This window comes from Humulus lupulus, chromosome 3, assembly GCF_963169125.1.
Source record: "Humulus lupulus chromosome 3, drHumLupu1.1, whole genome shotgun sequence".
Lineage (NCBI taxonomy): Eukaryota > Viridiplantae > Streptophyta > Magnoliopsida > Rosales > Cannabaceae > Humulus > Humulus lupulus.
The window spans coordinates 90,543,923-90,568,900 of NC_084795.1; the positions used below are offsets into that span (position 1 = coordinate 90,543,923).

The following is a 24,978-nucleotide window of genomic DNA, read 5'->3' on the forward strand; positions in this document are numbered from 1 at the left end:
ACTAATTTATAGTATTAAGATAGAGAAGCCAAGAGAAAAAGGAAGGAGAAATGAAGAGAGACAAAATGCAAGCAAAGAGTTGAAGGTGGTGTGGCCAGAAAGGAGAGAATGAAAAAGGAGAGGAAGAAGAACAATTGAAAATTAAGAAGTGTATTTTGGTCTCAATTGCAATCATTAGCATATTTTAGAAACAGTTAACAAACCTAGCATATTAAAAAAATTAAAGTGCCACTTAAAGCATAGTTTATCAAATTTCCCATTTGAAATTATTTGTCATAGTAGAGACAAAATTCACGCATGAAGCATATTGCGTATTATTACATAAACAGTGGATACGAAAAGACTTGTTATTAAAATCCTGTAGTAATTTTCTCAGGCCAACTTAGCTCTGGAGAAAAAGTTACAAAGTGAAAATGAATGAGCATTAGAATATTAACTCATTGAGTCGATATTCAAACTTCAAGGATTCAAGATGAACATGCCAGGCTCACTGTAATTCTTTTCCAGCTGCTCGACTCTTTTGATTCTGAAACCTCTTATTCTTAATTCCTCAGCTACTGAAGTATCTTTATGATCTACCTTTTCAAAGGTCCAACCCTTGTTTTGTACCGAACCTCCTACTTTTACCTGTTTACAGCGACATTAGTATTAGGAATATTCATATCTAGTATCTACACACTGTAAATCATGCATTTATATGACAAATAACGACTTTCTATTTAACGTCAAAGATGTCTAGATTTTATTGGCAGAACAAATTTAGGCAATAACTGTCGCCAATGTGACTTTAGTACCATAAAAGATAGATTCCAGTTTATCTTTAAATTAAACATCCAGTCACAATACGATCCAAATCCATAAAAACCTAGCAATTGGCTCGTGGCTTTCATATGACCTGAGATAATCTCCCTCAGCCACTTGAATTCTCTCTCTCTCCTTGCCACCCCAATTTAAGACAAAGAAGATACTGAAACAAAAGCATAGTCCCAAGTAATATACAACTAAATCGGATCCATTGAGAGGTGACAACTCGAAAGTGAGACAAATAATTTCCGTATGGGACTCTCCCCTGATACCCTTTCAAGTGCCACTGCCTTCTGCAACTTAAATAGTCTGTCTGTCTGTCCGTCCCTCCCTGTCTATTTATCCATCTATCTATCTATCAATCTCCATCCCTCCCTATCTGCCTCGCTCCCTCTCTTCCTATCAATCTACCTATCTTATCAAATAAGGTTGTGAGTGATAAAACTTTCTTAGGTTAGAAATTATCCAAGTCTAGAACACAAAGAATTGGAATCCCTCACAGAATTACTTTATTGAAGATGAAGACCGAAGTTACACCTAGCTTTCGAGAGGCTAGTCTCTCCAAATACAACCTTTCGAGAGGGTTGTTCTCTCCTAGAGTTCAATCTCTTCTATTTCCCCAGCTACCCTTACAAATGAACCCCTCCCCTATTTATAGGCACTGGACAGATTAAAATAAGTTGACAGTTAGGATCTAATTAGAATTAATACAACTCAGCCTCTAAACATAACAGCCAGCTAGATAAAACAATTGTCAACTAGATAAAAGAATAAAACAATTACAGTTAGAATACAATATAAGACAGCCCTATCCTTAATTGTTTCAAGTATATACTAACTTGACTGGAGGCTTATCAATACCCAAAAACCTTCACCTTGTCCTCAAGGTGAAAGAAGGATCTTGCTCCAGGATGGTGTTGTAAGGCTGCCATGTAGCTTCATAATCAGGTAAAGTCTTCCATTTGATGAGGACTTCCGAAGGATAGAGGGCATTGGTAGCAGCAAACCGGAGGATTGCCTCAGGCTCCATTTTTAGTTCGAGGTCGGCTGTTAGCTATGGCTCGTCACCAATAGCTGGAACTGAGAGACATGGAAAACTGGGTGAATTCGGGCATGATCAGGGAGCTGGAGATTGTAGGCCACTGAACTAATTCACTGAATGATAGAAAAAGGCCCATAGTAACGAGCAGAGAGCTTTTCGTTGGAACGTTTAGCAAGAGAACGTTGGCGGTATGGTCTTAGCTTGAGATAGACCATATCTCCAACAAAAAATTCAAGCAGCCTTCTCTTGGTGTCGGTTTGGAGCTTCATTCTGTGTTGGGCTCGAAGAAGATGCATTCTGAGATCATCTAAGATGGCATCTCTAGAATCCAGCAATTCATCCACGGAAAACACTATGGCAGTCCCTTTCTTGTAGGTTATATAAGGGCAGGAGGGTCTCTACCATATAGAGCCTTAAATGGAGTACTTTTGAGTAAAGAATGATACGAAGTATTGTAGGAGTACTCAGCCATGCCATCCATTTTGACCATTGTTTTGGCTGTTGATATGTGAAACAACGTAGATATGTTTATAGGCAACGATTTAACACCTCGGATTGCCCATCGGTTTGTGGATGATTGGCGGTGCTCTTCTTCAAAGTAGTGCCTTGTAGCTTGAAGAGGTGGCTCCAAAAGAGGCTTAGAAAAATTACATCCCAATCTGAGATTATGGGTTGAGGAACACCATGTAACCTCACTATTTCTTTCATGAAAGAATCAGCCACTGTAGGGTCAGAAAATGGATGCTTGAGTTTGATAAAATGGACATACTTAGAGAGACGATCAACAACCACCAAGATAGTATCCCATCCTTCAGGCTTAGGAAGCCCTTCAATAAAATCCACAATTACCTCATCCCATACTTGAGCCGAAAGTGTTGAGGGTTGTAGTAGGCCGGCTGAGGATGTGGTGAGCAGCTTGTTTTGTTGGCAAATTGGGCAGCGTTGGACAAATTGGTGCACGTCCTCATGGAGTCCCTCCCAAAAGAGTTCGGCAGCCACCCTTTTATAGGTCTTTAGTTCACCCAAATGTCCACTAAACAGGGGTACTGTGGAATTCAGCCAAGATCCGAGAAATTAAAGTTGATTTCTTCAGAATAACTAAACTATTCTTGTAGTGAAGTAGGTCGCGGTGTACATGAAAACCATGATGTGTCTTTCTGCCTGTTTTTATATCCTCCAGTAGCTGTGTGAGCACCGAATCAACTGCTATTTCCGTGGCTAATTCTGACCAAAGCTTCCATTCCGTAGTGACCATGGTATCATGTGAGGCCACATCTACTTGTCTTGAAAAAGCATCAGCTACTATGTTGTAAGTCCCTGGTTTATACTCAATCAAAAAGTCCATTCCCATGAGCTTAGAAACCCATTTCTGATTCTCCGAACCTATGACTTGTTGCCCAATAAGAATTTTAGGCTTTGTTGGTTGATCCTTACTATAAACTTACAGCCAAGCAAATAAGGACGCCATTTGGCTACTGCATAGACGATGGTCATTAATTCCTTCTCATAAATGGATTTTCTTTGAGCTTGAACTCCCAAAAACTGGCTGTAATATGCAATTGGTTTCTGGTTTTGTAACAAAACAGCCCCTAAACCGTGTCCGGAAGCATCAGTTTCAATGACAAAGGGCCGAGAGAAATCAGGTAGCGCTAGGACTGGAACCTTAGTCATTGCTTCCTGAAGTTGTTTAAAAGCTTGCTCCGCCATTGTTCCCCCATAAAAACAGGTCTTTTTTCAGCTGATCAGTTAATTTTTTTTTTTTTTTTGAAAAAGAGACAGAGGCCTTCCCCTCTCAACATTATTGAGAGCCCTCACTTTTGAAAGAGAAATACCGTGGTTACAAAACAATCACAAAAAAACAAGCCACCAAAACCCCACAACAGACACCCACCCCCAACTTTAAAGCCAAAAATTGCCCCAATCTCTAATAAGGTCCAAAAAGGAAACCCCCGCAAAAACCTTGGTTCTATACACCCAAATTGCAACCCAAAACTTAATCTTATCCCAAATAACCTCAACTGAGTTATAGACACCTTCGAAAATTCTACTATTCCTTTCAAGCCATAAGACCCAAAAAGTCACTAGCAAGGTGTTCTGCCACAATCGAGACACCCTTTTGCCTCCCTCTAAATGACTCAGAAACAATTGAGAACAAGTAGAGGGCATGCACCAAAGGACACCAAACTCAGCCAAGACCTTACCCCACACCTCCCTAGCAAAATGACACTCCAGGAATAAGTGTCTAGTTGATTCCCCTGCATTCTTACAACAAACACACCAAATTTTATGATAGAGTCCCTCCTCTGCAAGTTGTCATGAACATTCAATCTATTCTTGAAGACCAGCCAACCAAACACTTAAACTTTTGAGGGAGAGACACTTTTCCACAAAGACTTTGCCCACTTCTCTTCCGTACCAAGGTGACCATAGTTTTTAAGGACACCAAGGATCGGTCGAGAGACGGATCCCCTTTAATTGTGATATTCTGTTTGTCCAGCTAGAATTCCATGGTTTGCAACTTCCAATTAGTCTTGGTGGTGCCGAGTGTGGTGAGCCATTGTAATCCCAGGATAACATCGGCGCGGCCCAATTGTAAAGGTAAGAAATCGTCCCAAATGTCCACGCCTTGGAAATGAATATTCAAGTTTTTGCAGACCCCTTCACATTTCAACGAGTCGCTATTGCCCATTGTAACCCATACTCCTTTGTTTTGGTGACCGGAATGTGCATTTTAGCCACTAATGATTTGGAAACGAAATTGTGAGTGGCCCTTGAGTCTATAAGAATGATGATTGTCGTTGAGCCAAGATGTCCCTTGAGTTTCATGGTGGAATTGTTAGATAACCCAGCCACGGATTGGAAGGAAACTGCCACATTGTCCTGCACTTCCGTTGAGTCCAATTCCATTGTTTCTTCGTTGTCTTCCTCTAATTCCTGGTTTGAAATGGTGTCGTCTATTTCTTCGGAAATCATAATAACTTACATTTCTTGTTTCTTGCATCGGTGGCCTGGGGACCACTTGTCGTTGCAATGAAAACACAGTCCCTTTTGGCATTTGAACTGAATTTCAAAATCAATGAGCCTTCGAACTTCAGTGATGGAGAATTCACCAAATGAGTCCGAGCTGGTGTTTTCTCTGTCCTTGTGGGTGACTCATGTACTGCCGTGCGGTTGGAGGATGAGTATCGTTGTCTTGAGGCCATGCTCTTGTCCTCTATGTCTTGAACGATGTCCATGGCTTCATCCAAATTCTGTGGTCTCAGGATTCGTAATTCAGCTCTTAAAGACGGAAGCAAACCATTCAAGAAAGTGCTCAGTTGTACTGCTGGATCCACCGTCTTCAAGGGTGCCAATAGCCTTATAAATTTCTTCTTATAATCTGAAACCGAGCCCTCTTGTTTAACAATCAGAAATTGATCGTATAGTGACCCTTCTTGGGTGTCTCAGAAATGGCGGAGCAGTAGCCTCTTCAATTCCTCTTGACTGTGAATGGCACGTTTGTTGCTCTCGTATTGGTACCAAAGCAGGGCATCGCCAGAAAACGAAATGAAAGTCGCCTCAATCTTCTCTTCGTCATAATCATGGCAATAAAAAATCTTTCTACCTGCATTATCCACCCATCCGAGTTCTCGCCATCAAATGTTGGCATCTTCAACTTCTTAAGTCGATTCTCATGGCGAAAACGGGTCTCTTGCTGTCCTCGTTCAAGGGAACCCCCTTTTGAATGCCAAGTTCCCTTGAACCGTTGGAGATGTTCCAGTAGACAAACGTCGAAAACCTGGCTGTGTTCCGCTCTGTTGGGGCTCAAATGGTGTTGTCGAGTCCTTGTGTTTCCCTTTCTCCTGGCTGCCAGTAGCTCCATTGACCTCTTCCCTTGATTCTTGGAGAGTTCTTGATCTTTCTTGAATGTCCAAGAGAGTCTTGAATTGTTGCGGTAGGGTTTCTTGAAGCTGCTATTGAATCTTGTTTGCCATTTCCTCCATTGAGTTCTGAATTGAGCCTTTGAATTCAGAAACTTCGGTTTTCAAAGCTTCTAAATCATCTTCAAACCCAGATGTAGAGTCACTTCTCCACAGTTTTCTTAGGCCCCATGTCCGCAGCTCACCACACAAAATTGATAGAGTTTTCTTAGGTTAGAAATTATCTATCTAAGTCTAGAACATAAAGAATTGGAATCCCTCACAGAATTATGATAGGAATTTCCTGTCAATTGAATCAAATCCAGCAGCAAACTATCAGAACAAGAGCAAACAGTGGCAAAAAATGGGAGATTGTATTAGGGGGACCTGGGTTGTTCGAAAGCCCAGCCTCTCCAGTACAGATTACACTATTTTCCTGCTTAATTCTATTAACCAGCTGTTTATTTATACTAGCCTATATTGGCTTACTGTGTACCCCATCCCACTGAAAATTAGCTAACATAACTAACTGTAAGTACCCCCACAGACCGAATACACTACTGTCCTCCCCACACTAAGTCCTTGTAGGCTTCCTAGAGTAAACAAACATCAATGGAGGCCTATCAATACCGCCCCCTAAAAGCTTCACCTTGTCCTCAAGGTGAAAGTTGGGAAACTGCTCTTGAATCACGTTAAAATCTTCCCGCGTAGCATCACAATCTGGCAGGTTCTTCCACTTAATGAGAGCTTGAGGGTGTTCTTTCTGTGTTCCTGGGCGAATCTCTAGCACTTCTTGAGGCTCCAAGAGCCATTCCAACTCAGCTGTTAAGGCTGGGGACAATGCCGAAGCTTGCTGTCCTTGTCCCAAAGCTGGGCGAAGGAGGGAAACGTGAAATACTGGGTGTATGGTAGCTTCGGGGGCAATTGGAGACGATAAGCAGCAGCTCCCACACGAGCTGTGACTGGAAAAGGGCCAAAAAATCTAGGTGAAAGCTTCTCATTCAACCGCTTGGCCAATGTTCGCTGCCGATATGGTCTGAGCTTGACATAGACTAAATCGCTGACCTGGTAGTGTACGTCACGCCGCTTTTTGTCAGCCTGACATTTCATCTTCTGTTGGGCCCGATGAAGATTCTGCTTCAACAATACCAAAATATCATCTCGCTGCTGAAGAAACTGCTCCACAGCAGAGACTTTCGTACCAAACTGCTCAAACCGTAGTAGTGGAGGAGGGTCCCTGTGATAAACAGCCCGAAACGGTGTCATACCAGCCGCCGTATGAAATGAAGTGTTATACCAATATTCTGCCCAAGCCAACCATTTCATCCATTGCTTCGGTTTGGAGCTCACAAAACAGTGAAGATACGTCTCCAAACAACGATTAACCACTTCCGTTTGCCCATCGGACTCAGGGTGATAAGCTGTACTTTGCTTCAAAGCTATCCCTTGCAGACGAAACAACTCCTTCCAAAACAAACTCAAAAATAATTTGTCGCGATCTGAAACTATGGAACGTGGAATACCGTGCAACTTTACCACGTCCCGCACAAAAACAGTTGCCACAGTGACTGCTGAAAACGGATACTTTAAAGGAATAAAGTGCCCATACTTACTTAATCTGTCCACCACGACTAAAATAGTATCAAACCCATTAGAAACCGGCAGTCCCTCGATGAAATCCATAGAAATGTCGTCCCAAATCTGGTCTGGAATTGGTAAAGGCTGTAATAAACCAGCGGGAGATTGTGCTAAATACTTGTTTTGCTGGCAAACTGTGCATTCAGCCACAAAACGCTGAACATCCATGCGCATTCCACGCCAATACAAGTCGGCTGACACCCGCTGAAATGTCTTGAAAACTCCGGAATGACCTCCCATCTTACTCCCATGATACTCCTGCAACAATATGGGAATAAAGGGTGATGAAGAAGGAATAACCAGCCTACCACGAAACTTCAAACACCCTTGAACCAATGAATACCTGCCCCCATGTTGACCCAAAGACAGCTCCTTCATAATCTTGGTCAAAAAAGGATCAGTCGTTACGTGTGCTTGGAGATCCGGAATAGAAATGACGTTAGGGACTGAAATAGCTGCCAGGAATGCATCGCAATGGACCCGTGAAAGAGCGTCAGCCGCCTTGTTCTCCAATCCAGGTTTGTAAATAATATCAAAGTCATAACCCAACAACTTTGTAAGCCATTTTTGATGTTCCAAAGCAACCAGCCGCTGTTCCAAGAGATGTTTTAAACTTTTCTGATCCGTGCGCACCACAAATTTTCGTCCCAACAAGTAGGGGCGCCATTTTTGAACAGCCAAAACAATCGCCATAAGTTCCCTCTCATAAACGGACTTCATGCGCGCTCGCGGAGCCAAAACTTGGCTGAAAAATGCAACTGGCTGTTTGCATGAGGACAGCCCCTAAACCCACTCCGGAAGCATCCGCTTCTACCACAAAAGGTGCTGAAAAATTAGGAAGTGCTAGCACGGGAACCGAACACATCGCTTGCTTAAGTTGCTCAAAAGCTGTCTGTGCTTCGCTAGACCAATTGAAGGCATCTTTGCGCAATTGATCGGTAAGAGGTTTGGCTATGCTCCCATACCCACGAACAAACTTGCGATAATAGCCCGTTAAACCCAAAAAACCACGTAGTCCCTTGAGAGTTCTCGGTATTGGCCAATCTCGCATGGCCTCCAACTTGCTAGGATCGGCTGATACACCTTGGGCTGAAATGATGTGCCCAAGGTATTCTACCTTCATTTGACCGAAAGAACAGTTCTTATGATTCGCATAAAGCTGATTTTGATGGAGGCGCTCCAAAACCAGCGTTAAATGAGTGACATGGTCCGCCAAGGAGCTACTATAAATGAGGATATCATCAAAAAAAACCAGCACGAATTTCCTAATAATCCCGAAAAACTTCGTTCATTAGCGCTTGAAATGTGGCAGGAGCGTTAGTGAGGCCAAAAGGCATCACAAGAAATTCATAGTGTCCCTCGTGTGTTCTAAAAGCTGTCTTTGCAACGTCCTCTTCCGTAACGCGAATTTGATGATAACCCGACTTCAAGTCCAACTTCGAAAAAATGCGAGCTCCATGGAGCTCATCTAACAGCTCATCAATGACTGGAATTGGGAATTTATCAGCCACCGTTTCGCGGTTCACTGCTCGGTAGTCAACACAAAAGCGCCAGCTGCCATCTTTCTTCTTAACAAGAAGCACCGGACTCGAAAATGGGCTGGTGCTTGGCCTAATAATCCCTGCTCTCAACATTTCAGACACTAGCCTTTCTATCTCAGCCTTCTGTACTTGAGCATAACGGTATGGGCGCACCGAAATGGATCCCGAACCCGTTCGAAGTGTGATGTGATGTTCACGGCTGCGCGCTGGCGGTAATCCTTCTGGCATCATAAAAACTGGCTGAAATCTGCTCAAAACCTCAGTAATCTCAGCTGGAATACCTCGCTGTTCCACTGCAATGTCCGCTGCCATGTTGCCGAAATGAACCCAAAATCCTTGTGCCTCCTTCTCTACTGACAACAGCATAGCCTTGAGGGATATGGGTGATTTGCACAAACTCGGATCGCCCTGTAAAGTGATCCAAACGCCCGCCATCTCAAACTTCATCACCATGGTGCGCCAATTAACCTGCATATTACCGAGAGTTTCCAGCCACTTTATGTCCAAAATTACATCCGCACCGCCCAATTCTAATGGCAAAAAATCTGTCACAACACGTAATGCCCCCAAGTCCAGCTCCACTTGTGAGCAAATCCCCTCCGTTCTAACCTTGCCGCCAGTACCCAATAGGACTCCGTAACACGTAGTGGCTGTAATCGGAATGCTCGATGCTAGAACAATATCCATAGAGATGAAATTGTGCGTTGCGCCGCTGTCGATTAGCACAGTTACTTGTTGGTTTCCAATGCGTCCCGCGAGCTTCATTGTATGGGCAGAAGTGATACCCACTAAGGAATTCAATGATAACGTTGCGAGGTTCTCTTCTGTGACCACGGTTTCTCCCGAATCCGGCGAAGGGGGTGGAGAATCTTCAACTGCCTGGGTTTCATCTTCATCCAACACCAACATGACCTGAATCGATTTCTGCTCACACTCATGTCCCTTGAAAAATTTCTTGTCGCAACGGAAACAAATACCCCTCGCCTTCTTGTCGTGATATTCTGCTTCAGTAAGCCGCCGAAAGGACGCTGGTTTTGGTGGTTGAGCTCCATTTGGCCGAAATGCACTGGTCTGGGTCGAGAAACACGAAGGTGGAACGTGCAGAGGTGCCGGAGTCGGTCGATTCGTGATGGAGGCGCCTGGGGTGCGATGGGCCATACTAGGGTTCGGACTTCCTTTGGGCAGCATGGGCCTGAACGTTGGGCCCGATTGAAGTAGTTGGTGCCCCTCTTCAACACGTTGGGCCGTGTCCATGAGTTGGCCCAGTCCGATCGACTGCAAGATGTGCAAGGCGGCTTTGATGTCGTCTTTCAGTCCCCGAACAAAGCTAGCCTCTAAGATATGTTCAGGGATATCGGAGATTCTCGCGGCCAATCCTTCCCACCGGACTCGATAATCCTTCACGGTGGTCGTCTGAACAATCGAAAGCAATTCTTCAGAAAGGGAACCCACTGGAGATGTGCGAAAACGGAGGAGAATCAGTTTTTTTAAAGTGGCCCAAGAGTTGATTGGCCTCCTCTGGTTCTCCCATTGGAACCAGGTGAGAGCGTCGCCGTCCAATCCGACGATGGCGGTCTCCAACATTGCAGGTTCTGGTAATCGGGCAAGGAGGAAATATCTCTCTGCTCTTTGAATCCAGCCGTCGGGATTATCTCCAGAAAAAAGTGGAAGTTCTAGTCGAGGGGGGCGAAAATCCTGGCCATAGTTTTGAGCGGAGCAATTTGGATCGAAGGGAGCTACTGGCGGCGCCGTGCAGGTTGGAGGTGGCTGTTGAATCGGTGATGCGGTGGAGAAACCCGGTGCCGGTACTGGTGAGTTGTCCCCATCGAGTGGCCGACGATTCCGATCGGCGCTGGCTGCGACACCGTCCGTGGTCGCTCTCCCTGAAGCTTGTAGTAGCTGAGCTAAATGAGTAACAATGAAGTCCATCTTCTTCTCTATCTCCGGCAGTCGTTGCACTTCTGATTTCAGGAAATCGATCTCCTACGGCAGCCGGTGAAATTCCGATCGCACTTCCGTCAAATTCCGATTAAACTCTGTCTGTAGTGCCTCCAATTTCGCATCAAATATTTCCATCGGTACTTGCGGTTTCGGGCCCATCAGGACGATTGCTCTGATACCACGTTGATAGGAATTTCCTGTCAATTGAATCAAATCTAGCAGCAAACTAACAGAACAAGAGCAAACAGTGGCAAAAAATGGGAGATTGTATTAGGGGGACCTGGGTTGTTCGAGAGCCCAGCCTCTCCAGTACAGATTACACTATTTTCCTGCTTAATTCTATTAACCAACTGTTTATTTATACTAGCCTATATTGGCTTACTGTGTACCCCATCCCACTGAAAATTAGCTAACATAACTAACTGTAAGTACCCCCCACAGACCGAATACACTACTGTCCTCCCCACACTAAGCCCTTGTAGGCTTCCTAGAGTAAACAAACATCAATGGAGGCCTATCAAATTACTTTATTGAAGATGAAGATAGAAGTTACACTTACACCTAACTTTCGAGAGGCTAGTCTCTCCAAATACAACCTTTCGAGAGGGTTGTTCTCTCCTAGAGTTCAATCTCTTCTATTTCCCCAGCTACCCTTACAAATGAACCCCTCCCCTATTTATAGGTACTGGACAGATTAAAATAAGTTGCCAGCTAGGATCTAATTAGAATAAATACAACTCAGCCCCTCTAAACATAACAGCCAGCTAGATAAAACAATTGCCAACTAGATAAAGGAATAAAACAATTACAGTTAGAATACAATATAAGACAGCCCTATCCTTAATTGTTTCGTGGCCTCCTAGTATATACTAAATTGACCGGAGGCTTATCAGTGAGTTTCATTTTTTACACCAACAAATTGCACCAAAGGATATGACATGATTAGGGGTTTTTTTTCGAAAGGACATGATTAGGTTTCTCTCTCTCTTGATTAGGTTCTATGACTTTGGCCAAAATTGTTTGTTTTATTAAATAAAAAAAAGGCTTAGTTATTAATTTCCTTTATAATGAAAATGTTAGAGTCATTGAGTCAACATGCATTGTGTTTATCCTTTTTTTTTTTCAAGGGACCAACATGTCACATTAAGAAATTGTTAAGTCGGTAATGACTTGTGTGAATGATGCAGATCTCACGTGGGGTTGACAAATCAATGGACAGAATCCTCCAAAATAGGATGCAGAAAAAGAAACAAGAAAACAGGAATGTTGCATCATTAGCTGAATCTGTGTCCCTATGTAATTTGGAGATCTTTGCTCTATATGTTTAAGTTATCTAGACATACCTCTACATCTTCAACGACATCAATGACAAGAGCGCCATCTAGGGATAGATCTTCCACAAATACATTGCGGCCCTTAAGAATCATAGTAGACCTTTGAGAAATTGAGCAACTACCACTAACTTTCTTTTTGATATCAGAAAACGTGAGACCCCATTGAGGCTTCCATGTGATACGAGACCACACTTCAACTTCTTGTCCATTAAAGACCTCTGGTACCGGATCAGCTATACGAACACCGGCCTGGGAAACATAAATTTAGCAACCCAAAGTGCAAAACAATTGTGAGTAAATCAATTATACTGTTGTAGATTGTACTCTGCAGTTTAGAATTCTTGTTAAAATAATACAAAACAGAGCTATCGTTTTCAACATGAAAAAATTAATAGAACTTGTACTTCTTTGTTCAGAAATTGGATTGATGAAAAAAAATTAATGCTGGAAAGTACAGAAATTGACACCAAAAAGAGTCTAATGCAAGGTCTCATTCAATTACCCCACCCCACTAATTTGAAAATAGAAACGTTACAAGTTTAGAAGTAGAGATTTGAAAGATCTTATAGTCGAAAGTTTGAGTGAAACTATTAAAGACAAAAGGATCTGTAAAATGTATTTAATCAAATTACAACATATAAAAGACACCTTTTTAAGGATTAGACTATTAGCACGATAGATGGCCATTTCTCCGGAAGTGGCACTATGATATGGATTTCCCTTTGGTACCTATTCATTCAAACAAATAATTAGAAATACGACCAGACTTCTGGATTGAAGCCCATCAAACAGAGGAAATTTCAGAGGTTGGGCAAAGCTTATCAAACAGGATAACATGAACAACTAGAAGTAAATTTAGGGTAATTGTGGTATCTTACCTTAGCAGCATCCTCGGGGTTGTTCTTCACAGGTGCATACGCAAACCATGCATCCATTACCTAAGCAATCAAATGAAAAGACAACTTGCATAAAAATAAGTACTAAAATAACATTAGAAAAAACTATGCTGATTTAATATTCAGAAAACTAGAAACCTATTAACATTGAAAATTCAATAGCAAAAGAATAAGACCACATTCTAAGTAACTTTAGCCAGTTGAAACTTTGTTTATAAAAAATTACCGTAAATCCAACCCTAGCTGTTGGAGGCAGGGTTTTTGGATAATCCTGCATCATGCACTCCAGCCGTGTTGAAGATTTAAATGAAGTTTTGCTGGCATCTTTGTACCTATGGGATGAATGGATGAGACAGGATATAAAACATAATAGATGAAGAAAAGGACGTCATTCTTGCGAGCAAGTAATAAAAACAGAAGTTTGGTATTACAAGAACATTTATTACTAAAAGAAACACATGATATATAGGGCTTACTTTGGGTTTACAAACTCCTTTATTCCACCTTTGGTTTTTGTGAGCTCCTCGATGTAGGGGCCAAGTTCCAATATCAACTGCAGAAGTAAAAATTTACAAATCAGTTTCAACTTCCCAGCAAAGATCATGATTCACAATATACTAAGTAACCAAGAGATCAGCAAGAGTGAAATGTAGGAAGCAAAAATATGCCTGTTATAATGAGACGTTTTAAGTGTCATATTAATCTGGGTAATTTCTTGAAGAAAGCTATTGGTAAGAACATTATGAGTGAAAAGTAACAATGCAATAGAAAATTACTTGGTTTATATTTCCTGGGTAAGGAGAATAGCCAGTCTCACAGTTCACATCTCCATCAGGATGTCCAGTGGCTCTAAGCAGAGGATCAAGCTGGTTGTATTCCACATTTATGACCATTGTCCTCCCTGAGTAAGTTGCAAGAATGATGATTATTATACTTTAAGGTACATGGTTACTCTGACTGTTACACACGGGCAACATCATCATTCATCAAAACCAAGCAATTAATCTATTTGTTTGGTGTTTTTTTTTTATTATTTTCCTTTCACGTTTGGAATCCTGACTGCAAAGGCACCCTAACAGTTGAAAAGCAATTTATTCTAGCCAACAAAAGCATGTTATCAAAAAGAGGGAGGGAAATTAAGGTTGTGTTTGGTTTATGATCTGAAAACAAAATATTTGGATTTTGAATTTGATTTGAAAAGAACTATTTGAAAATAATATTTCAGCTTTTGCAATTATTGATTGATTTGTGATATTGTATTTTAAATAGCTGTGGGGCCTATTTATTTTAGTCTAAATTTTGAGGATTTGTAGAAAACGAGAAATTGTTGTTTTCTATTTGCATGTGTAATTGTTATTCATTGTCAAAAAGTTGTTTTGAATTTAGTTTTGGAAATGGCCTACCAATCAAGAATTATGTGGGCCCATTTATATTTTAGTTTTCAAAAACTTAAAATTGTAATGGTGAACCAATCACTCCCTAATAGATTATAAATACTATTTTGAAGCAATTTGCATTAGTTTCAAGTGAAGACATCAACATCAATAAAAAAGCATGCTCCTAAATTATGAAGCAAGTTCATTTTATAGGCCACGGACAATCAACAGTTGTGAAAATTCTTTTATAGTGTGTTATGTATGTCTAAAAGGAAAAGAGTTAGAATTGCACACCATCAACATGAGTAAGTCGGGTAATCCCGCCTATGGCTTCTTTTGCTTTGCGAGGAACAGTGAGGGAGTTAACATGATACTGTCTGGTAGCACTGACACCTATTGCTGCTGGAATTGCCTGCATAACAACAAATATAAAGTATAGTTAAACGATCTTATTGGCCAACCATAAATCTTTAAAAGTTTTTATAGATTACACCAAATTAAGAAAAATTCTTACTGACATTGAAAAGAAGTCCATTTGTATCTTGAAAAAATAGAACCCATCTCAAACCAGCATCATGCCTGTATAAAATAAGGCAATTAAAATCATGGTCTGCAAATTTTCAAATCACAATTAAGTATTTAGGAACGTACTCTAGAATTTAGGCAAGTGTTTCTGACATACCAAACATTTAGTAGGCCACTAGAAAACAGAAGGGAATGCACATCGCCATGACCATGAGGTTTAGTCTGCCACAGAAAGATAGAGGTTTTAGAAAATTCACACGAATAATGAAGTTGTTCTTGTTAGTGAGGACTGCTACCCCTCTTTTACACTGCCTCTAGTTAGGGAAGAGTTTTGATTTTTAAAAACACACGCACAGAAGCACATATTTATGGGGAAAATGGCTAGCACAAACAGTACCTGAATCCTGTACTTGTTATGTGGATCCACTGCAAGCCTGGCTTCATTATCATCTAAGCATGCAACTTTTTCCTGTAGTTTAAAATAATCGATTATAACATTCTAGACTCATATCACATCAACTATGAGCTTTCATCGGTAATAGTCAATGACTCAATGGATGTTTATACCTGCTTCAGAAGCTTTACTTGCGTAGGTTCCATCCCAAAATAAGAATTTGATTCTAAAAGGTGCAGAGTGCGAGAATGTGTGTCATCTGATGTCATTATTACAAAAGGAATTTTTTTTTTACCTTCACCTACAAATTAAAAAGCTACATCATTACTAAAAATGAGAAGAAATCCGATGTATTAAAAATAAATTGATAACAATAATCGAGTTTAATGTGAACGGTTCGAAGAGAGAGACAATGACAAACTTCTCCTTTCTAACTATCTTTCAATATTTAGGATAAAATCAGTTAGTTTTAATTTCAATATTATATCATGGCTGCACGTGCAAACTGATAAATTGACAGCACTACTGCAAAGTTGTTAATAGGGAAAGTCTAATTCTCCACAGGACAGTCCCCAAGAAGTTAATGGTTGAGGTTGCATGGAAAAATATTATACAGTTATACGTTTTTTTTATTTCAATCCTTATTATACGCACAAGTGAGAGAAGCAAGTATGCACTTTCAAGTAAAGCATCAAGTTGATGTATCATGTATCAATGTTTTTCTATTCCTAATCTAACCACTATATCTGCAAGGTGTGAAACATGCTTGACAGACCTTGCGTGAGGCTATAGCTAGCTTCTTGGAGAGCCAAAACAGATTCAATGTAATGTTGTAAAAAGCAAGTTCCTGTCGTAGTCTCTCTTGGAAGAGCCACCTGAAACATGTAAAATGATAAAGTTAATGATATACTGGTACTGGTACTAATTTCTCAACCTATGCATTTCATTAATAGATATACCTATACATAAAAAAAAATAGATTTAAAGATCATATATATAGTAACTAAAAGATATCGACACTAAACATCCAAGCATAGTTGCCAAAGAAAACTATACTTTGGAGTTGAGAAATATATCTAGGGGTGATAAAGGAATAGTTATAATATTATGATAATAAGTTTTAAATGACACAATCAAGAGCAGAAAACGAAATCAAAGAAATTTTTTCCACTTGGAGAAGAGAAACTTTTAGAGGTACTATCGCCAAAAAAATCATACTATTAAAACATAAAGGAGATATTTAAACCGAAGATGCTACAAGCAAAGGACGCAGAGAAAACAAGCTTAGCCATATTTAAAACATAAAGATAAAAGGAACAAACAAAGACTTCTTTTGAAATGCCAAAAAATCATTCTATTAAATAATTGTTAATAACTTAATACGACAGTGACTTATACCTTAATTCCATTGTAGCCTAAACGTTCCCCAAGACCACCAGCAACAAGAACAAATGCAGCTCTCTGAACTTCCCTAATGCCTGTTTCCTCGAATTTGATGAAGTTATCATCACCAAAAGTTAAGATATCACCTTCAGGAACCTGTAAACATTATTCAATAGTCAGCCACCTTCAAAATTTATTCTCAACTATGTACTGAAAAGCTCAGCAAATTGTACGAAGAACTTGAACTATGAGCTATGACTTGAACAATGCTCTCTACGTAGCTCATCATCACTTGACAGAAGCCGTAGTCTACAAATAAAGTAATATCTACTTGCTCATAAATAATTCTTCTTTCTTTTAAGTAAACAAACAGCTGAAGATAACACTGGGAGTAATGCACTCATTATCAATCATAGGACTTCAACAAGAACAGGCAAGAGATAATTCCATATGGCATCAAGTTGTTTTAACTTAATTTACACGCAAAATTGCACTCTTGCAAAGCTGAAAATGTAAAATAAGAAAAGAATCACAATTCAAAATGTCTAATCAAATGTAATCCAGCTAGCAATATGTTTAATCTATGAGTATATTAACTTATGTGGCAATCTTCTGCCTGCCAGTGAGGAGGCGGTTGAACATAAAATAAGTAATGCGTGATTTCTTGTAAATGGCCAGATTATAATATTCGAAAAACAATTGTAACAGCAAACAAGAAAGTCAAATTGCAAACTAGAAGTACAGATATGAAATTCAGAAAAAGAAATACACCCTTGGCGTTAAGTTAGGGTAGTCAACTTTATCCGTTCCAGATTGTCAGCCAGTCACTGAGGAATACAACTATGAGATCTGTGCACTCACCGAAGGTGTGAATCCATCGAATGGGTTCTTCCCAGCCTTTGAATCTGCTAAGAGTTCTCTAGCAGTTTTAATATATGATTCCAAACCACCAGGGTAGTTTGCATTAAGCAGACTCACCTACAATGAAACGAGAACCGTAAGCAACCAAGTCTCTTTCAACTAAAAAAAAGAAAACAAAACAAAAGTTAGCCGTTTTAACAAATTTGAAACCAGTCATCATATATAAAACGAACTCTTGGAGATCCCACCACCATAATATCACATAATTCCTAGGAAACCTCAAACCAAAACACAAAAAACCTGATCAAAGAAATTTATCTTTTCATCGTCATCAACCCCTGGTTCCGCCCAATGCTCGAACAAATGAGTCTGTCCCAACTCCAACAACGTCTTGGCAATCTCAACCTGGCAGAAAACCGCCAATTCCAGAAAAAAAACCAATCATCTCCGAAACTCCACCAAATCATTTCACTAAGAAAGAAAAAGAAAGAAGCGTGGTGGTACCTGGTGAGGAGAAAGAAGGTGGAGATTCTTCTGAAGATTGGGCACAGAAGATGCGAAATCGCCACAAGTGATATAGAGGTTGGAGAGTCCGTGAGCTGTGGATTGGAGGGTGGAAGCCATAGATAGATAGATAGATGAAGATCTGGGTGGACGAAAGTTTAGGGAGATGGTGGGAAAGGAATGATTTGATTTGATTATGCAAAACTAAGTGCCTTTGCTGCTACACAAGCAAAGCCCGTTCGTTATTTTCGGACCTTCTCTCAGTTCTCAGTCTCACTCTCACTCTCACTCTCACTCTCGCGGTCACAGCCGTAAAAATTAAGCCACTTTTTAGCTGGTGCCACGTCAATATTCCCTGAAAGTTAATAGAAAGTTTTCTTTTTTAATTTTATAATAAAAAGACATGTTTTAGTAAAAGATTTATATTAGTCTTTTCCAAAGACAAAAATATATGATACTCACTTTTAAAAGGTTTTATTTTTTAAAGATGCTTTTAGATTATGTTTAAAGATTCGATTTTGGTAGAGAAAAACTAAAAGAAAATGGTAAGGAAATAAAATGTATAAAAAGAGAAAAGATATATTTTCTTATAGGGTTTATGTATTTTTAGATCCTATATTTTTGCTCATTATCTATTTGTACCATGTGTTTTAAAAAATTACTTTTTGGACCCTATGTTATCTAAAATAGTTCAAATAACCCCATAAATCTGATTTTGATCAAAGTTTTTTGAACTAAAATAAAAAATAATTCATCAAACTAATAACTCAGAACAAAAATACAGTCATTCTGCCTAAGAACTGTGTTGTTATATTCAATTTTTTGTTCATCAAAATCAGGTTTAGGGGCCTATTTGAACCATTTTACAAAACACAGAGTCCAAAAAATAATTTGTCAAAACACTAGGTTCAAATAGGTAATAAGTCAAAACACATGGTCTAAAAAAGTATCAACCCTTTCTTATATGTTTGGTAAATAAATAGAAATGGTTCATTCCTTTTTTTATCAAAAGTAAAATAAAATAGTTTATATTTATATAATTTATTAAAAAAATTTGCTTATATAAATGCATGAAGTGTGTTAATTTTAAAAAAAAACTATTCCTATAAACATACATATTCTCTTTTTAGATCTCTCTACATTAATTTTCTTTATCTATCCAAATACAAATAGAGGTAACTATATTTTAATATATATATATAAATACTATTGTAAAATATTTATTGATAACTATTTATACTAGGTTATTAGTGTAGTTGCGACTTCCTACAATTGATTAATCTGGGCATCAGCAACTAGTCAAGAACAAAGAACGAGGTAAGAGTTCAATTGGGAGTACGAGTGAGGTGTCAGCCAAAGGGACTCCGACGCTCAAGTTAATATGATTGCAATAATAGATGAAATAATGAAATAATAAATGATGAGTAAGAGAAAAGTGATGATGGCGATGGAACTGGATGGCAAGGTCGGATGACTGGTTCAACTACCCGAGTCCAAGTAATTAGTTCAAGTATTGATTATCAAGTGTCCCTTAGGGACCTCTTTAGACTTCATTTTATAGAATAGTCCCTAGTACCATTGGCCATTTTCCCAATCGTTCCGTCTCACTCGTTCCAAAGGGGTTGTCCTTAAAATATCGTTGGAAGGGACATGCCCCATTGACTCCTTTTATAGTTAACTGACTCGACGCCTCTATCTGATTTGGTGGATTTGGATGCGGAGTCAGGTATGGGTTTTAAACATAAGGAGTCGTAAGGGATGAATAGGCTGAGTGGGCCTATGGGCCAAGTGGGTTGTGTGGGTCAGCCGCATGGCCTTTCAACGAGTATGTGCCTACTCGTTCGTATTAGTGTTGGTTCAGTTGATTCGTCCGATTTCCTTGTTGGGCTTTAAGTACATTATTGTTTTAAGCGGATTTTCACCACTACAATTTGTCCCTCACACTTTAGTCTAGAATTTATTCTAGCTAGAGAGATTAAGACATCTGAATGGTTGAGTATATGGATTTGTGTATGTATGCCATTTGGCCTATTGGAGCGAAGGCTGAGTGACGCGTGAGGCTTATGGCGTGTGGCGTGCAAGGCCGATTGGCCGAATGACCAATTGACGTGCCAAGCTAAATGTGTGGTTGCGCGAGGCTTATGGCACGCGAGGTCGACTGGCCGCGAGGCTCATGGTGTGTTGCGTGTGAGGCCAAGTGGGCAATTGTCTGATTGTTTGAGTGACGCATGAGGCTAAATGCATGGGTGTAAGGTCGAGTGGCTGAATGATCAAATGGTGCACGAGGCTAAATGCGCAATTTAGTGGCCACTTGGCCGAGTGAACGATTGACCAAGTGGTTGAGTGGCGCGCGAGACCAAGTTTGAGGCTGAGTGGTCGATTGACCAGATGGCCGAGTGGCGCGCGAGGTCAAGTGCGAGGCCGAGTAGCCAATTGGCGGAGTGACCGGTTGACTGAAAGGTCGCGTCACATGTGAGACCAAGTGTACGGTCGCGAGGCTCATGGTGTGCGAAGTTGAGTGGCCAATTGGTCGAGTGGTGGATTGACCGAGTGGCGCATGAGGACAAGTGCAAGGCCGAGTGGCCGAGTGTGCGTGCGAGGCTCATGGTGTGTGAAGCCGAGTGGCCAAGTGACGCGCTATTGTGATATAATTTGATCAATAATGTGCAAGTGTACACAATCACGAAACGAGTAATATAAGGATAAGTTGAGTATCGTCTCCACATGGATTCAAATAGAAAATAATTGTGCACAAATCAATTACCAATGTTAACCTGTGAAATTGCCCAATGGTTGTATGTATAGTATAGGACACCTTTTGAACGAAATGAATATAATATACGACAGAGTACAAATATCTCAAATAAACACACAGAAATTTTATAGTGGTTCAACCCTGTTCTGATGAACAGTAATAACATAATCCACTTAGTCTTTGGTATTGAATCACTCGATAGACAATTACACGGATGAACTGAAGTATTCACTCATCACCAATTTGCCCAGAGTTTCTCCCCGAAAATATCTCTTTCCCTAACGTTCGAAAAAAGATCCAAAAGTCCCCTTTATGAAGAGTTGGGTCCTTTATTTATAATACCCAAGGGCTGTTACATGATTAGTAATACTAGGGATCGTGGTTTGGCACATGATCATTGTGAGTGGAGACATGTGTCCACCTCCCGTGACTATGAGATCGTGGGTCTTCTCGTTGTTTCTCTGGATCATGGTTGATGATGCACGATTGAAACCTCCGGGAAAACGTTAAATCTTGGTTGGTCTATGAGACTTAGGTGCTAGGCCCGATGACCCTTTGGAGCTTGGGTGTTAGGATTGATAACCCTATGGGTGCTAGGCCTTCTGATCTTCTGGGTGCTAGGCCTTCTGATCTTCTGGGTGTTAGGCTTGATGACCTTCTGAGTGCTAGGCCTGTTGATTTCAACTTGAACAAGCATGAACTTTATCCAGCAAAGTGTATTTGGGAGTTTAGGTCGACCACCCTATGGGGTTGGGGTCAGGCCGACCACCCCTAGGGGGTTTAGGCCTGGTCGACTTTCCTATAGGTCCTGGACTTATCTTTTTTGCTCATCGGTCTTTTTTCAATACTTCGTCATTTTTTCCTTATTTATGATGCCATTTGCCACATCATCCCTGGATTTGTGAGGGATAACATTTGCCCCCAAAGTTTGTCGTAATGTGTTCAACATTACGGTAAACTTGATCTGGCCCGAGAAACATATCGCAGCAATATTTTAACAGCAAAGTCCCTCGGGACATTACGTAGTACTTTTATCAACTATCGATAATTTGCTCAGCACGAATTTTTAAGGATAACTGTAATTCTTAAAAATAACTATATTTTCAAGGAAAATTAATTTCCTAAAAATCTAGAATATATTTTTCAAGGAATTTTGAAACCCTAAAAATATAATTTATTTTTCAATGAGTTTTGAAGTCCTAAAAATATAAAATAATATATTTTTCAAGGATATTAATTCCTAAAAATACAAAATATTTTTCAAGGAATTTGAATTCCTAAATATATAAGATATTTTTCAAGGAATTTGAATTTTTAACAATACCATATATTTTTCAAGGATTTTGAATTCCTAAAAATATGGTTAGCCTGAGAGGTTGTAAGTAGGGCCTCACTCATCAGACTCCTGACCTATGCGCCTCCTTCAGGAAGTTCTGAGCTGTGGAATTCTCCAATTCGTCATCAACTCTGCGTATCTCCTCTTTGGTAAGTATTCTTTTCCAATCTTTACATCTTTGATGAATCTGTCTGAATTTCCTTACTTTGCTCTGCTTTGATTCAAAACAACTGAATTTTCCGAACCAAAAACTTGTTTTTAATCAAAAATTGGCTTGATCCTTGCCTCTTTTTACATGATGCTTTAGGGTTTAGAGGTTAGTAGGCTAACCACCTTCATATTCACTAGCTTGGGTGATTTCCAGGCTTGTAAAACCCTAACCTAGGTCGACCACTCTTGAGATTCACTAACCTAGACGATTTTCAGGCTTGTAAAACCCTAGGCTGACCACCCTTAAGTTTCCTTGGCCTGGGCGATTTCCAGGCTTATAAAAATTAGGGTTGGGCGATTTTCAGGGCTTCACATCTAGGCATAGGTGACTTCCAGGGTTTAAAATCCAAGTATAGGCAATTTCTAGGTTTGTAAATTCCATCATGGGCCGACCACCCCTAGGGCTTCCTTAGCTTGGGCGATTTCCAAGCTTATAGACCCTATGATTGGGCGATTTCTAGGGTTACAAAATCCAACTCTAGACTGCACTCCCCATGTCCTGGGCGATTTCCAGGGTTCCCAGGCTTGGGTGGTCGGCCCAAACCTTATCATAGGCCGACCACCATACTCCCTAGGCGATTTCCAGGGATCCAAGATCTAGGGTGGTCAGCCCAACCATAGGTCGACCACCTGGGACCCTAAAAAAATTATTTTTCTTCAGTTTCTTCAGTTTTGCTCCTTAGCAATGGATATGCCCCCAACTACTGGCTTCATTATGTTGATGTACTAACTTTACTCTTTATTTTTCCTTTGTTGCAGATGTCCAACTCCTTTTCATCATATAAGTCTATAAGCGAGCGTACTCCACAGGCGCTCTTGGAAAGGGTGAAAATGATTTTCCCTCGCTCCGCTTTATATTTATTCAGTGAGGAAGATTTCTTGAAAAGGTATAGCCCAATGGCAAGAGTAAAACAGATAACTCGGCAGCCCTCCGAAGATAATCCTCATATTGTTAGGCACATCACTCAGGGCTTTTTGCCTGGCTCTTCTCAGATCTCTTCTGTAATGCCATAAATTCCCTAATAAGGTTTAGGACCTTGATTAGGAGGCCGGGAGGGCCATAATTGCTTTATTATGCTATTTAATGATAATATGCATGTTTAGGTGTATTAAATATGCATGTGAACCCATTTGTGATTAATTGGGTGATTTTCATATTTTGGCCATTTCGGGCATTTTTGGCATATATGTGAAATGTGCGTGGTGCTTTGTTATTATTTGGTTATGCCAAAGTTACCCAGCACAAGACGATCCTAGGAGGCAAGCTAGTGGGAAAGTCACAACGGGATTTAAGCTTGACTTGAAGTAAGTCAAGGGGTATTTAGAGCATTACCGGGTTATTGGGTAATGGGAATTAATATTTGGTGATAAATTGGGAGTTAGTAAGACCAGGGGGAAATTCTGGAAGTTTTGACTATAATGTCCCCGGGGGTGTTTTCGGGACCCCGAGCATTAGGTTTTATTGGAAGCTACTTAAGCTTGAAGTAACCTTTTAAGAAAATAAAAAGAACGTTTTGTACGTTCTCTCTCCCTAAAAGTTCCCTTTTCGTTTCCCGATCGCATTTTCGAAAGTATCTTGAGTTCTAGGACTCGGAATCAAGCGAGGATAGAGGCATAGCAATCCTAAGGAGAATTAGAAGCTTATTAGCCGGAGGATTTAGTTGGAAACAACTCAATCGGAGGTAATTCAAGTTTAAGTTTTAAGTTTTAAAAGTTTTTAAGCTTAGAATTGGACTTTGTGAATCGTTGGGTTTTTAGGTTGTTTGAACCTTGGGTTTTGGTGGCTTTGGACCATTTGGGAGTTTGGGAACTTTGATTTGATGATTTGGGAATGTTTAGACATGTTTTTGGGAGGTTTTAAAAGGTTAAAACGAAGGAAAAATGGCTGCCCCGAAGTTGGGTCGCGGCCCTTGTTCAAAGAAGCAGGTGTTAGGAAATTGGCCTTGCTGGGCGCCGCAGCCTGGGCTACGGCCCTAGCCTCGAAAAAACCTTGGGGGCTGCGGCCCAAGGTGCTAGGGCCGCAGCCCTTGCCCTGTTTTCACCCCATTTGCTCGTTTTGACCCCGAAAACATGGTTTTAGGCCTCGGGATCATTCCTACTACCCGGATTAGTGAGGATTGATGTCTTGGAGGCTAAGTTTTAGTTCAAGGGTTGGTTTTAGAACTTGAACTCATTGGGTTACCATTTGTGGTTGTGACTAGGTTAACACTAGAGGCTTGGAATCAGGATCGTTCTTGTGGCTCGTTTGTTGGTAACCTGTGCTTGGACTCAAGGTAAGAAAACTGCACCCCATATGTGACATGCATGGCTATGATTGATGCATGTTGGATGTTTAAATGTAAACATTGAAAGCATAATGAATGCTTGGCAATCTTGCCCATTTGCATATGATTATTATTGAGGCATGCTGGTTGGCTAAATGTGATGCATGTGATGCACAAGAAACATGTAATTAGGGCATGCCATGAATGATGAATATGAGATTGGTCAGAGCTTGAGTCTCTGTGCTTGTGCATGATTATAATTATGCTAGCAACTA

At 40.4% G+C, this 24,978-nt stretch overlaps 1 protein-coding gene across 2 annotated transcripts; it reads right to left on the reverse strand.

The window, feature by feature from the left end:
* Positions 1-226: 226 nt before the first annotated feature.
* Positions 227-18,429, reverse strand: LOC133822955 (UDP-sugar pyrophosphorylase). Of its 2 annotated transcripts, none has more exons than XM_062255436.1 (17): positions 18,139-18,429; positions 17,935-18,039; positions 17,635-17,751; positions 16,789-16,929; positions 16,166-16,265; positions 15,564-15,685; positions 15,394-15,465; positions 15,154-15,218; positions 14,990-15,050; positions 14,766-14,883; positions 13,872-13,996; positions 13,572-13,648; positions 13,322-13,427; positions 13,078-13,137; positions 12,848-12,928; positions 12,209-12,448; positions 227-627 (listed from the first exon to the last, which is right to left on the reverse strand). In XM_062255436.1, the coding sequence occupies exons 1-17, from the start codon at positions 18,256-18,258 to the stop codon at positions 460-462; spliced, it is 1,878 nt and encodes a 625-aa protein (XP_062111420.1). In that variant the 5' UTR covers positions 18,259-18,429; the 3' UTR covers positions 227-459. The 2 variants fall into 2 exon arrangements, with proteins under 2 accessions (XP_062111420.1, XP_062111419.1); XM_062255435.1 differs by having other exon boundaries at positions 15,564-15,691.
* Between the last annotated feature and the right edge of the window lie 6,549 nt (positions 18,430-24,978).

Excerpts from the sequence above, each read along its gene's own strand:
- LOC133822955 (XM_062255435.1), bottom strand. The coding sequence starts at position 18,258 with ATGGCTTCCACCCTCCAATCCACAGCTCACGGACTCTCCAACCTCTAT. Across the intron at positions 15,692-16,165 it reads TAGCTATAGCCTCACGCAAG|GTGAAGGTAAAAAAAAAATT; the intron begins GTCTGTCAAGCA and ends TTTAATTTGTAG. Across the intron at positions 15,051-15,153 it reads AGTGGCCTACTAAATGTTTG|GCATGATGCTGGTTTGAGAT; the intron begins GTATGTCAGAAA and ends TATTTTATACAG.